Here is a 13,930-nt window from a genome sequence, read left to right as displayed (position 1 = left end):
AACACCTCACTACTCACTGAGTAGAGGCTTGTCAGAGTTTACTCCAAAGAGAACAGGTGACCTGGGGAACTCAGAGAAGAGTCCTCACCGAGGTCTTCTAACTAAGCATGCCACACTGGCATTTCACAAACAAACTCGTTCCAAGAGAATTTGGACTTTCACATCCTCCTGGTGCCTCTCTCTGCCTTTAAAGGCAGTGCAGGCTGGCCCAGGCTGGCTGAGGAACCTTGCCTCCTGCCCTTGGAACTGCCACATTCCTCTCTACCTTCTCTTGCTTCCTAGTAGCCTCCAGATGTCAGCAGCCTCTTTCTGGAGTCTGGCCCAGGGAAGACACTGGGCAGAGTTCTGTGCAGCAGGGACCCGCTTTTGCTCTCTGAATGCTCACTGTGCTGATAAACCAAGTCAGAGGAAGCTGAGCACCAGATACCAACACAGGGCTTACCTTGGAGCCGCGCTCATTAAAGATTATTTCCACATCTAGGATTTTGCCAAACTGCTGCAGAGACAAAAACAAAAGCATTTACTTAAGGTCAACCTTTGTCTAGACACCAGCCTTCCCTCTAAAGGAGTCAGCTTTTCTTCTTGAACTAGTGTTCACTTAAGCTGCATGTTCCCGAGGGTCAGCAAATCCGACATGAAGGGCCAGTGGTTCCTCTATTCACTCAGGTGCATCCCTGTCCATGTGTGGAGTCACCAACCGAACACTTTAAAGAGCTGCCCTACCGCAACCACGTGGCCAAGGCCTGGATCTTTTTCTAACTATTGCCTTCATTTTTTAATGTCCCAATTTAAAAAGTTAAATCTCAAGCAGAATCAATACACTGTTGAGGGCAGTTTGCTACCACCCCACCTCCCTTAAAAATGGTACAAAAATGAGATAATATAAACAAAAAGGAAAAAGGAAACAAGAGACCAACCACAGACCTTCTTCCATTTTAGACCACATGGCTTTCTGTGCTTTTCCGCAGGCATACAGACACAACCCCAGATGAACGCCACATACTGCTTTTGTCTTTTGAAACTGTCATCAATGACTGACCCCAATACATATGTATTTGTTACAGTCTCTATAGGTAACATAATGTTCTGTCATACTTAAAACATTGTTGACATAAAGGATGATTCCATTTATTTGCCATTTTAATAGTTTTGTAACAAAATATCAGGAATATTTTTAAGTAACAATTTGTTCAATAATTATTTAAATACCATCTCAGAGCTACAAGATACAGAGCCACAAAACTCTATCTTATGAAGCGAAGCCCCCCCACACCTATCTAGGGTTTACACCTGGTCACTTGAGAGGTGCTAAGGGGACAACCTGCTAAACCAAGCCGGAGTGAGAGGAGGCCACAGGGCCTCCCAGGCAGCACTGCACTTGACTTGTCCCCACTATCTGCTTCATTTGAATTTCAAACTGAACTAGCTGGGGTTGGGGAAAAAGCCCTTAAAACATCCCTTTTTATACCAAAGTTTTGTTATTTGTGTTTGTGTGTGCACATGCATGCACATATCTGTGTGGGTGTCCACGAGGGCCAGAAGACAGTGTTGGAACTCCTGGGCCTGGAGTCACAGGTGGTTGTGACCCACCATGTGGAGCTGGGAACTGCACTCTGGACCTCTGCAACAGCAGCAAGTACTCTAACAGCAGGGCACTTTCCAAGCCCATTCATAACAACTTTTTGGAGCAAGGTCTGCCCTCTTTTTATGGTCAAGAAGAATGGAGCTAAAGCAGCTGTGGTGGAAGGTCACAGGGCTAACTGAATGCAGCATGGAATCCCTGCTCTTTCTCAGTGTTATTGTTCTAACGACAGGCATCACCCACATGGAAGAAAAGAGACACCTAGATGTCCTTTGTAAAGAAAAACTTTTTTTCTACTTTATGCTTTAGGATTAGGTATGAACCATTTTGAGAAATCACTAAAGGACCTAGGTAGCTCTTGCAAGGTCACCCTCCTTCTGACACAAGAGGAAACACCAACAGCAGATGCCAAAGCCTGCCATCCTCAGCATCCAAGGTCAAGGCTCTGCACTGACTCTGATGGTCAGAGGAGACCACACAATTCATCCTCTTAGGACGTGCCTTCTTCCATGTGAACTAAGTCCTGTAACTGTCCTTTCTATTTTCACTGCTCTCTTTTCTCTAAAGACGGAAAACAGCTGTCACTATGATGTGTGGCAAAGCTCTTTAAGTACTTCAAGAATGTCATTACACCTCAACTCCAACCTTTTCTTTGGTGGCAAAAATATATCCAGGTGGTTAGCTGTGACAGAATTTGGCTCCCATGCCTTGTCACCATGAAGTAGCACAGCCAAGCCATAGTAGGGCATCTGTTCTGACAAAGTCAGATGTCCTTAGGAAATGTTTAGGGAACTATTGACTATTTTCTGTCCTAGGTCAAGTTAACAGCAGCCAAAATAAAACAGACAGCAACACATAGGCTCAGAAAACATTAGCAGCCACTCACCTTCAACAACATGCCTTTGTACTATTATACTTTTGTTTTGTGATGGTGACTTGGGGAAGAAGTGAACAGTTGAAGGAACTCATCAGAGGTGGGAAAATAGTGTCCCTTGTTTTAGACGCTGGCCCTGAGATTACTGAGTATGAGAAGGGACTGAAAACAAAGCCCTGGAAATACTGATAGTACTTCATTTACTTCTAACACTCAAGTTACAGATTCCTACTCCATTTTTAGATATAAACTTCAAGGTCAAAAGAGAGATTACATGAATTTCCCAAGGTCCTAAGTAACTAGAATTTTATCCTGGGCTCTTTAAAATGCCATTCCATACTTGCTCCATTTAGATGAGCCACCTGTAAACCTGTATTATCTACACTGCAGATGTCCTGGGACAGTGCAAAGGTAGAGACTAGAACTAATGCATCCTGAACAGGGAATGAAGAGGCAGCGAGGGCAGAAGCAGTAATGTGTCAGGAAAATGAACATGTTGCTACACGGAGCACTACATAGAATCTCTTGAGGACCTTTTAGAGTGCACAAGTCCAAACTGCAGCCTAAGTGAACTCCATCACACCTGGGTGTACAGCATTTTTATGCTCCTCAGAGGATTCTAATGCACCCAGAGCTTTAGGAATCGTGCCATAGAGGATTGTGCACGTTTGCTCTTTTAGTGAAACCAAGACTATTACTGACATGTTCACTTACATTGGTGTGTGAGAAGGGAGGGGGGCTATCTTAGGGGTTTGGGCACTGAAGGTCTCATCCTAGATAACAGCTGCATGCAGCTTCTGTGTCTGTGTGACAACCTGTAACACTATGTCTAGGGCAGGAAAGGTGACAGGAAAAGGTGTCCAGACAACAGTGATTTATTAAGGCTCTTTCTTAACTTCCTTATAGTTTTACCCTAAAGTCCTAATAACACCTCTGGTGGATTAAATTGTTTTAATTAAATCCATAAAAAGGTATTAGAGACTTACCCCAAACATCTGCCGGAGGTCAGGGTCCCGGAAGCGGAAGGGAATATTAGAGACATGTAGTCGCTTGGGGGTGGATTTACTCTCTGAATTTTCACTACTTTGTGTCTGTGACTGTTGTCCGTCTGTCTGTGCTCCACCTTCTGTCTGCTAAAGAAATAAGTAAATGCAATGAACATCACAAAACCAGTAATTATTTCCTAAGAATGATGTGAAATGAAGTCAAACAGTGGAAAAACATACTTGTTACTGTCCTTTTTAAAGAAGAAAAAGCCCAAGGTGTCATTGATGCTCAAAATGCTTCTAGTCTACAAACAAAATTTGGGTCTTTTGATTATTTTTAGTCCATTAGCAAAATGGGAGCACAGGCACAGAACCCTCTGTGGTTTGCTGAAGCCCACATGGAGATGTAAAAATAGCCCTTCTCTTCTCAGGCCCTGAGTAGAGCCTTCTATTTTGGAGATCTCTCTGTTTTGAAAACAAAGCACCCCTTGTGCTTGGTTGTAGAGGTCACTGCCTCTGTAGTGCCATCGTCTCAGACTCTCAAGGAAACCAATAGGCAGTATTTTAACATTCGAGTCTTCTTACTGCTTTCAGAGTTGGCATTGCTATTACTTATGAAGGCAGAAAACCTAGTGATGACAGTCAGTTTGCTTAAAAACTGAGGTAGCTTCTTGTCTTGAATTCATCTTTATTCTCACCTCTCCCTGATTCAATTCCAAGTGACTCTGGTATTAGGGGACCCTTATCTGTGTCCTAAATGCAGGTTACATTTCCACTCCAAGGCTTTATGGGGCCCTAGTTATTAGATATCACACTGGTCTTTCTGTGTTCATGGTGACAGAGTATGAGCATCCTTTTCTTTGAAATCTTGTTGTGTCTTATGAGTGTATGCACAGGGTGTGGGGTGTGGAGTGCTATGGAAGCCAGGCAAGGATGCTGGATCCCCTGGAGGTGGAGTTACAGACTGCTGTGAGCCACTATATGGATGCTAGGAATGGAGAGAGTCATCTGCAAGAGCAGCCAGCGCTCTTTTTTTTCAAAGATTTATTTATTTATTATGTATACAGTGTTCTGCCTGCATGTGTACCTGCAGTTCAGAAGAGGGCACCAGATCTCACTACAGATGGTTGTGAGCCACCATGTGATTGCTAGGAATTGAATTCAGAACCTTTGGAAGAGCAGCCAGTGCTCTTAACCTCTGAGCCATCTCTCCAGCCCACACAGAACAGGCTCTCAGGTACTGTTTCTTTATAGCTAGGCCCTGGAGGCAGGCATTACTATTAGCATGACAAAGGAAGAGACTGAAGCAGCCAGAGGTCAGCAGATGGTTGAGAACCTTGATAGAACAGTTCATCATCAAAAGCAGAGGGCAGGAACTCAAGCAGGACAGGATCCTGGAGGCAGGAACTGATACAGAGACCATGGAGGGGTGCTGCTTACAGACTTGCTCCCCATGACTTTCTCAGCCTGCTTCCTTTTAGAACCCAGGACCACCAGCCCTCTCACTAACGTGAGAAGGACCACAATGGACTGGGCCCTCCCACATCAGTAGCGAATTAAGAAAATACTTCACAGGCCTGATCTTATGGAGGCATTTTCTTAATTGAGGTTCTCTCTTCTCATGTTCACACCAAATACACTGTTCTCAGAATACCATGCTATAACCCTAAGCATGAGCCACCTTTCACCACCAATACAAAAGGTTTCAATGTACATTCTTATTTCTACTCTTTAATTTTTTCTTTAGAGATGAGTCTAGTTGTGCAGTCAAGGCTGGTCTCAAACTTGATTCTCCTGCACATGTCTCTTGGGGTCTGAGATTATAAGGACTGCAACACACGCCTGGTCCCTTTCAACTTTACATTACAGAGCACATAGGGTTTCTTATCCTGTGGATTTATATTCGTTATTATTTACCATTATGAGAAATATTTTAAAACAGGCAGATTACATAGAAGTCACATGCCTACTGTCTGTTAAAGTAACATTTTTATGAAAAATTAACTATTTTCCAAAACAAAATTCAGTTAACTATTAGTGATCTCTTATAACACATGCATTCATTCTGTTGTAATGCATTGTTCTGACCCATAGAGACTGCTAGGAAAGGGAGAGAAGTACTTGACAGTCCTCTCAGTAAACTGCGGATTATCTTCTTGGATAAAATACCCTAAGTCGACAAGCTGTGGTTTCTTGCTGGTGATGGGCCCCAGGGCCACACATACACTAACTCGGCTAGCACTGGACCACTGAGCTACACCCTCAGCCTGACAAGCAGCAGTCTCTACAAGGCTAAGGGCAATGTCAATAAACTCCTCATGCTATTTGTTAAGCTACTGATTACTGGACAACCAAGTAATTTGTGTGGCTAGTTCACCCATGTGTGATTTTGTAACATTATTTGTAAATGGTAAAAAATGTTGGTTTGCTGATGATGAGGCAGTTTTTATTATTTATTTGGTTATTAATTAATTAATTAATTAATTAAGTTTTTTTGAGACAGGGTGTCTCTGTGTAGCCCTGGCTATCCTGGAACTCACTCAGTAGACCAGGTTGGCTTGGAGCTCACAGAGATCTACCTGCCTCTGCCTCCTGAGTCCTGGGATTAAAGGTGTGCCCCACCACTCTACATTTTACTGTATTAACACTTGAGTGCCCCTTCCCACCATATTTGCTAATCACCATTGATTCCATTGGAAAACTCTTCTAAGTACATCCCAAAATCCCTAATGACAGGCACGTAAAGTGTTGGGCAATTTCATTGCTGTGTAAACATCACAGCATATGCTTACTCAAAGCTAGATGTAACAGCCTACTGTATACTTAGGCTAAAGAGCAGTGGTTTTCAACCTTCCTAATGCTTCAACCCTTTAATACAGCTCCTCAAGTTGTGGTGACCCCAACTATAAAATTATTTTTGTTGCTACTTCATACTGTAATTTTGCTACTCTTATGAATCATGAATCATAATCCTGATATGCAGGATATCTGATACTCGACCCCTGTGAAAGGGTTGTTCAACTCCCAAAGGGGTTTCAACCACTGCTATAATGTATAGTTGATTACTGCCAGTCTACAAATTTGCATAGTATGTTACTGTACTGAACATTTTTGGGAAGTTCTTAACATAATGTCTTCATAGAGAAAAGGTACAGTATAAATATAGTATAAAAACTGAAAATGAGGTGGGGAAATGGATCAGTTGAGTATGTACTCGCTTTGCAAACACAAGGACTTGAGTTGCACCCCCAGAATCCACATGAAAAGTTGGGTGCTGTGGCACACACTTGTAATCCCAAAGCTGCAGAGGCAGAGAGAAGTGGATCCCTGGGGCTTGCTGATCAGTTACCCTCACCGACTTGGGAAGTTCCAGGCCAATGAAAAACCCTCAAAAACAAAACCCTAAAGTGGCTGGCTCATGAGGAACAATAGCCAAGACTGTCTTCTGGCTTCTACAAGCACATATGCACACACATGTATGCACATCACACACCTACACATACATGAACATGCACAAATTACTACTGTCAATGCACACAGAACTAAACAAAGACAGATAAAAATGAGCTGGTTCAGAAAGCAGAGGCACTCCAGAGCCAGCAAGCTGACTTCAATTCCTGGGACCCACATGATGGAGGGAAAGAGCCCAATTCCCCTGGTTGTCCTGAGATTTCCACATGAACACATGCTGTGGCACACATGCATGCACTCCTACCACATACTGGTAAACAAATAAAATGTCATTAAAATGCTAGTGTCAATAATAAAAAAAATCCTCAAGTGTCAGAAGTCAACAGACTTTCAAACAAATGAGCAGGGTGTGCTAGATCATACCTGCAATCCTTGCCCTTGGGAGGCTGAGTGAGGGGCACTGCTGCAAATTCAAACCCAGACTGGGTCACACAGTAAAACTGTCTCAAAAAACAAACGAACAAGACCCCAAAGGTTAAACTGTGGACACCTGCGCAGGGCACATGTGAAAGGTGTCTACAGGACTGGAAAATGTCTGTCTAAGTTCATGATGAGTGTAAGCACACACGAAGACCCAGGCTGCCACTGCCCTACCACACTCATCACATCAGGGTACACAAAACACATTATAATGTTTTCAATAATGAATCATAGTTGATGGTGACTGAGACAAGGTTCTTGCTATGTAGCCTTGGCTAGCCTGGAACTCAGAGACCTCCTGCTATTTTATTAATTTTTTTACTTAAAAATAATTTATATTTATTATTTATTTTTATACTTTTATTATATAACTTTAATATAAACTTTTAAAATAAAATTCTATATTTATTTATTTTATATATTTTTTTTAAATTAAAGAGACAGAGTATCATGTAGCAAAGTGGTTCTCAACCTTTCTAATGCTGTGACCCTTTAATACTGTTCCTTATGTTATGGTGACCCCAAAATTTTCATTGCTACTTCCTAACTGTAATTTTGCTACTGTCATGAATCGTAATATAAATATCTAATACACAGATGGTCTTAGGTGACCCCCATGAAAGGGTCGTTCGACCTCCAAAGGGGTAGTGAACCAAAGGTTGAGAACTGCTAATAGCAGAAGCTGCCTGGAGTTCCTGACCCTGTTGCCTCCATCTTCCAAGAACTGGAATAAAAACATGTGTCACCAGGGTCAACTACTTTTAAAACTCTTGTAATAACACTTAGCTTCAAAAACATAAGCACCATACAGCTACATAAAACGTGTTTTTATCTGCGATGGTTAACGCTGTCAACTTGATACAACCTAGAATCACCTGGAAGGGGGTGTGGTCTTAAGTTAAAAGACCTGGGAAGACTCGGCCAGCCAGGTATGAGTGACATCATTCCCTGGGTAGGGTCCTGAACTGTAGAAAAGTGAAGAAATTGAGCTGAGTACAAGCAAGTGAGCATGCATACATTCACTTCTCTCTTAATACAATCTTTTTCCCAAATAGTTTTTTTGGCAAGGCATTTACCACGGAAACAGAAAATAAACTAGAATAATAATCCTTATTCAATGCTTTATTTATATTAAAATTTCTAGGTTTTTTTTAAATTACATTTTATACTTATTTATTAAAACATAAGACACAGGAGCTGGAGAGTTGGCTCAGTACTTAAGAGCACTGGCTGCTTTTCCAGGGTTCAATTCCCGGCACTCACATGGTGGCTCACAATTGCCTGCAAGTCTAGTTCCAGGGGATTGACACCCTCTTCTGGCCTCCATGGGCACCAGGCACACATATGGTGCACAGACACACATGCAGGCAAACACTTATACCCATAAAATAATAAAATAAATTAAAACAAAGAAGACACAGACAACACACTTCATTGCCTAGGCCTCCAGAGTCAGGGTATTGCTATCACTTACCCCATATCCTGTCCTACTATAACGTTTTCAGAGGCAATTAACACACATAGAAATGTCATCTTCTAAGACAAAAGAGTCTTCTTCAGGTGTTATGCAGGTTGCTGGGAGGAACAAGTCTTCAACGGTCTTCCTCAGATGTCAACTCCATGACTACACTAAGGGCTGGCATCGCACACTCTGCCCATGGGTGCAACAGTGGCACAGATGTTATGGGGTGACCAGCACTTCCTGACCAGGAGGACATGCATGCCTGGTACTGTGAATCCAACCAAGAATTCAAGGGTGGGGAGCTCACAGGTCCAGGGAGAAACCTACTATTAGTACTTGGCCAAACACACATGGTATCAAACGGCTCTCTAAATTTATACGTTGATACCCATCGGTTAGAGCAGCTCTCAGACCTCATCAGAAGTCTCTTTATGCACTAGATGGAAGTGAAGGGAAGTGCACACCGGTCAAGCGCAACAGAGAGTCAGTAGAGTACTAAGTCACAAATGGGATTATCTGTATCACATCTTCCACCCTCACAGCTTGGGGACCATCAGAAAGAGGGAAGACTAAAACCTTACTGCCAATCAGTCACTGAAGCTGAATTACACCAGTAAGCCCTCTCTCATTAAAAGTGTTTTATTTTTTAAAAGGGCAGGCATTGGGCTCTCAAGAAAACTATAATTCAGTAGATTTAATTTTCCCACTCAACTACTTCGAATGCTTTGTTTATTTAAGCCCACCGTCCTTAGAAGAAAGAATTCATTACCTGCACGTATGGGAACTGGGCTCCTCTCTTCTCTAGGAGGCAGCCCTAACTGCTACTGCTTTTACCAACGCATAGCAAGGGACCAAATGACCGTCAAAACAAGCTAGCATCTTAAAAGCAGGCCAAATTTCTAGCCTGATGTTAACATTAATTTCTAAAATTCATTCTAAAAATAAAAACTCTAGAATTCAATGCTCAGTTCTCATCTTTGAGTGAAAAGTCCTTTCTCTCCAACAAGACAGGAGTATCCAATCCAACACAAGCAAAAGCTGCACTCAGAACAGCTGGCCAGGTGCAGTCCCACTGCAATCCCAGGACTCAGGAGGATAAGGCAGGAGAGTCTGTAATTGAAGGCCTGTCTGGGATACAAAGCGAACTTTGCCTCAAAAATCCCAGGGCTGGGGATGTAACTCCGAGGCAAGCACTTGCCTAGCTATCATATGCAAAGTCCTGGTTAACCTGTGACATCACCAGAATGAGATGACGTGTTCACAGCAATTCTGTCACAGGTTTGTGCATTTCTAGTTTATTCTCACTGTACTCCAGCTCAGGTGACTCCAGCTCAGGTGACTAGTAGCTTCATCACACAGAGAAGGGAAGTGAAACCAAATACCCTGTACTCAATCACTATATGGCCAGCTACTTGTCTACTTATTTCACTTCAGTCATCTGTCCAATTCTGGACTCCCACCTGCAGTATTTCTCTTAAACTCACTTTCTCTACATAGCCGTTATGAGCCCTAGTAAGAACCACACCAGTGACTCACTGTGGAGGTGGGCACTTTCACTCGAGCTCTGGCATCCCTGCTGCCTATGCTGCAACAGACCATGTTCTAGAAGCATATTTTACTCACTTCATTTCCTTGCTTAAAACTTCCAACGAAGTCCCTGATTCTCATCCCAGGGTTCAAAAGCTCTTATCAATTCATGCTCAAATGGTTTTTCTCCCACAGGCCTTCATCAAACCCCTTGACCTTTGTCCAAAGGGAAATCCATGTTTTGATGTAGTCATTTTGAGTCCTTCTCTCCAACTCCTAACTGAGATGTGACTTTTTTAGTCCTTTGTATCACTATCTATGCAGGCTTGACTTCCTACTGCTGATAATACAAGGGACAGATCACTTACGACATCTACCAGGGAAACCCAGCCGCTCCCTCTTGAGTATATCTATACCTGTTTTATCCTCAAATGCTAGGCACTGTGAGAAGTTATGGAATGCAGATGAACACGACAGAACTTTTTCTTCTAGAAGCTTCAGAAAGTCAGGAAGGCTTTCTGGTAATGACAGCATCTGCACGGGCTGAGTGACAAGATGCTCACAGCCCAAGAAGATTAATAAATGTGCACACAATCTATTTCCGCTAGGTCTGAGCAGCGGAATCCGAGTGACACAGTGATAGAGGCACAGATCTAGAACTGCCCACTTGGGTTATTTTACAAGCCACAATAAAATGTTTGAAGAAGCATTTTAAACTGAAAGGTGCTATGCAAACTTGGGTTATGATTAATTAATTTGCTTCCTATCTGCCTCTTGGATTTAATTGGCCATACAAACTGCTAGGCTATTTTATGAGATCCATAGCAGATGGTAAAAGTTTAGTGGAATAAACATTGGGTCTAAGTTTTCCTGCTCTACTTCATCTCTAAGCAATGGACTCCCCACCTCCTACAAACGTGGGAGGAGAACGAGAAACCTCAGGATGCGGTCAGCAACAAGTGGCCAATCGGTAAGAATCTAACAGCACACAGTTTGAGCTTGAAGCTGTGCTCTGACAGGGATGAGTAGTGAACCAGCCAGATAGCTGAAAGGGAGATCCCAGGAAAAAGAGAACTACAGAAAGGCTAGATAAACTCTCCTTTTCCTCGGAGGGTGCAAAAGCACACAGGTAAGGAGGAGGGAGGGAAGAGAAAATAGAAACAACAGAAAGAAAACCCAAGGCAGACTTGAGCATGAGCTGGCTGAACTCTGAATGTATCTCCTAATAGGCAGGCAGCTCACAGGATGAATTGGATTCTCTAAAGCTGCAGGTGTTTCAGCAGCATCTGCCTTCTAGCTGGGAAGGGGGAGAGAAAGAGAACAGCAACACCAGTGTCTTGGCAATGCGGTTCCAGTGTAGGCAAACCACTTAGAGCACATGTGCATAGGCACTCTCTCAGAAAACAAATGAAAGAGAGTCACTACTTACAGAAAGCAGGAAAGTGCAAAGCATGACTCAGATTAAAAACATGAGCAGCAAACACAAAAACAAAAACAACATACAAAAAAGAGCAGTAACCAGAAATGGACCCAGGCCCAGATGCTGGATTGAGATGATGCCAATGGAGCAAATACAAATACAGCTAAGGAATTACAGGAAGACATTATGACAAGTAAGAAATCTATATATAGAGATATGCAGAATAATGGCAACTCCAGATTTAAAAAGTGAAATAACAAGTAAATTTACTAGATTGAGAGCAATGCAGATCTGAGATGGCTCAACAAAGAATGAATCAGCTGAAAACAGAAATTATTAAATTTAACGACAAAAGAGGGGGAAAGGACTGGAGAAAAATGAACAGAATTTCATTTTTTGTTGAGATCCAGATTAAACTTGAAAATGAAATAGAAGTCTAGTAGGAAAGTAACAAGTGTTCCCCAACCTAGACCGAATAATAATAAAGAGAGAAAAGCAGATGGAGCTATACTGGTTGGTCTTGAAATTAGTTTTATATCAACTTGACACAATCTAGAGTCATTGGGAAGAGGGAACCTCAACTGAGGAAGTGCCTCCCCAGGGGCATTTGCCCGATTGCTGATTGATGTGGGAGGGCTCAGCTCACTGTGGGTGATGCCAACCTAGGCAGGTGGTCCTGGGTGTCCTAAGAAAGCAGGCTGAGCGATCCATTAAACAGTATTCCTCCATGGCTTTTGCTTCAGTTCCTGCCTCCGGGTTCCTAACATGAGTTTCTGTCTTCATTCTCCTTCAAAGCTGGACTGTGATATGGAAGTTTAGATAAAAATAAACCCTTTCTTCACCAAGTTTTCTTTGGCCATGGTGTTTTACCAAAGTAATATAAGTTCTAACTGAGTCAGGAGCAGAAGAAAACAGGAAGACAAGAGACTTGGTAAATGGCATGAAAACGTTGATGGACCAGAAAGAAAGTGAACATTCCCAGACTAGATAAAGAAGGAAGATTTGATTTTTTGTTTGTTTTGGTTTTTTTGAGACAGGGTTTTTTTCTCTGTGTATCCCTGGCTGTCCTGGAACTTGCTCTGTAGACCAGGCTGTCCTTGAACTCAGAGACCTGCCTGCCTCCCAGTGTTGGGATCAAAGGCATATGTCACCACTGTAGGCCTTGATGCTCTTTAAAACGAGATATATGCTAAAGACACTAAAACAAATAAATAAAAAAGATGTATCATACAAACAGCAAACAAAAAAGGGCTTGCATGGTTATATTAAAATAAGACAAAGTACATTTTAAGGCAAGAAATGTGAATAGAGACAAAGAGGGCATTTCTAGCTACTATCTATTAAACCATAAAATAAGTCTCAATGAATTTCAAAGGACTGATATCATACAAAGTATGTCTCAAACCACAAACAAATTAAATAATAAATAAAAGAAAGTTGGGGGAATTCTTAAACGTTGGAAATCAACACTTTGATTAATTCAGGGTCAAAGAAGAAACTAAGGAATTTTTTTTTTCCTTCTGGTTTTTCAAGACAGGGTTTCTCTGTGTAGCCCTAGCTCCTGGAACTTGCTCTCTGTATAAACCAGGCTGACCTCAAACTCACAACTGCCTCCTCTGCTTTCTGAGTGATGGGATTAAAGGTGTGTACCAACACTGCTCAGCCCGAAACTAAGGAAGTTTTAAGAATGTCTTGAAATGAAAATAGTAACACAATCTATCACCTTTTGTGGGTTCCACCTAAAAGGATTTTTACAGGGAAACATAGAGCTTAAACACAGAAGGAAGAAATCCTGAAAATCAATCGCCTTAGCTTCTAACCTGAAAAGCTAAAAAGGGGCTAGAGAGATGGCTCAGGTTAGTTAAAAGCACTTGCTACTCTTCCAGAGGACCTGGGTTAGATACACCCACATGGCAGCTCACAACCACCTGTAACTCTAGTCCCAGAATATCTTATCTGATGCCCTCTTCTGGCCTCTGAGAGCACTGCATACACATGGTACACAGCCATGCAGGCAGACACATGACATAAAACAAACTGTAGAGGAAGAAAAGTCACATAGCAATCAGGAAAGTGGGAGACAGTGCAGACCAGAATGGGACGACAACAAGCCTTAGGACCAGGTGGAATGCTTGCCTTGCTAGAGTGAGGATCTGAATTCAACCCCCAGAACCAAAGCAGAAAAGCC

The 13,930-nt window shown here is 42.3% G+C and overlaps 1 protein-coding gene across 24 annotated transcripts in view; it reads right to left on the bottom strand.

Moving 5' to 3' along the window:
- Positions 1-13,930, bottom strand: part of Rbfox2 (RNA binding fox-1 homolog 2) — a 247,547-nt gene that overhangs the window by 34,608 nt on the left and 199,009 nt on the right. For 15 of the 24 annotated variants that reach the window (XM_059247129.1, XM_059247134.1, XM_059247133.1 and 12 more), the window contains 2 exons: positions 3,443-3,589; positions 443-496 (listed from right to left, as the gene is read on the bottom strand). In XM_059247129.1, the coding sequence (XP_059103112.1) occupies positions 443-496; positions 3,443-3,589 (201 nt within the window). The remainder of the gene's footprint in view (positions 1-442; positions 497-3,442; positions 3,590-13,930) is intronic. The other 9 variants (XM_059247130.1, XM_059247132.1, XM_059247139.1 and 6 more) reach the window with 1 other exon arrangement.

This window comes from Peromyscus eremicus, chromosome 20 (genome assembly GCF_949786415.1).
Source record: "Peromyscus eremicus chromosome 20, PerEre_H2_v1, whole genome shotgun sequence".
Lineage (NCBI taxonomy): Eukaryota > Metazoa > Chordata > Mammalia > Rodentia > Cricetidae > Peromyscus > Peromyscus eremicus.
This window is presented reverse-complemented; position numbering and strand designations above follow the sequence as displayed.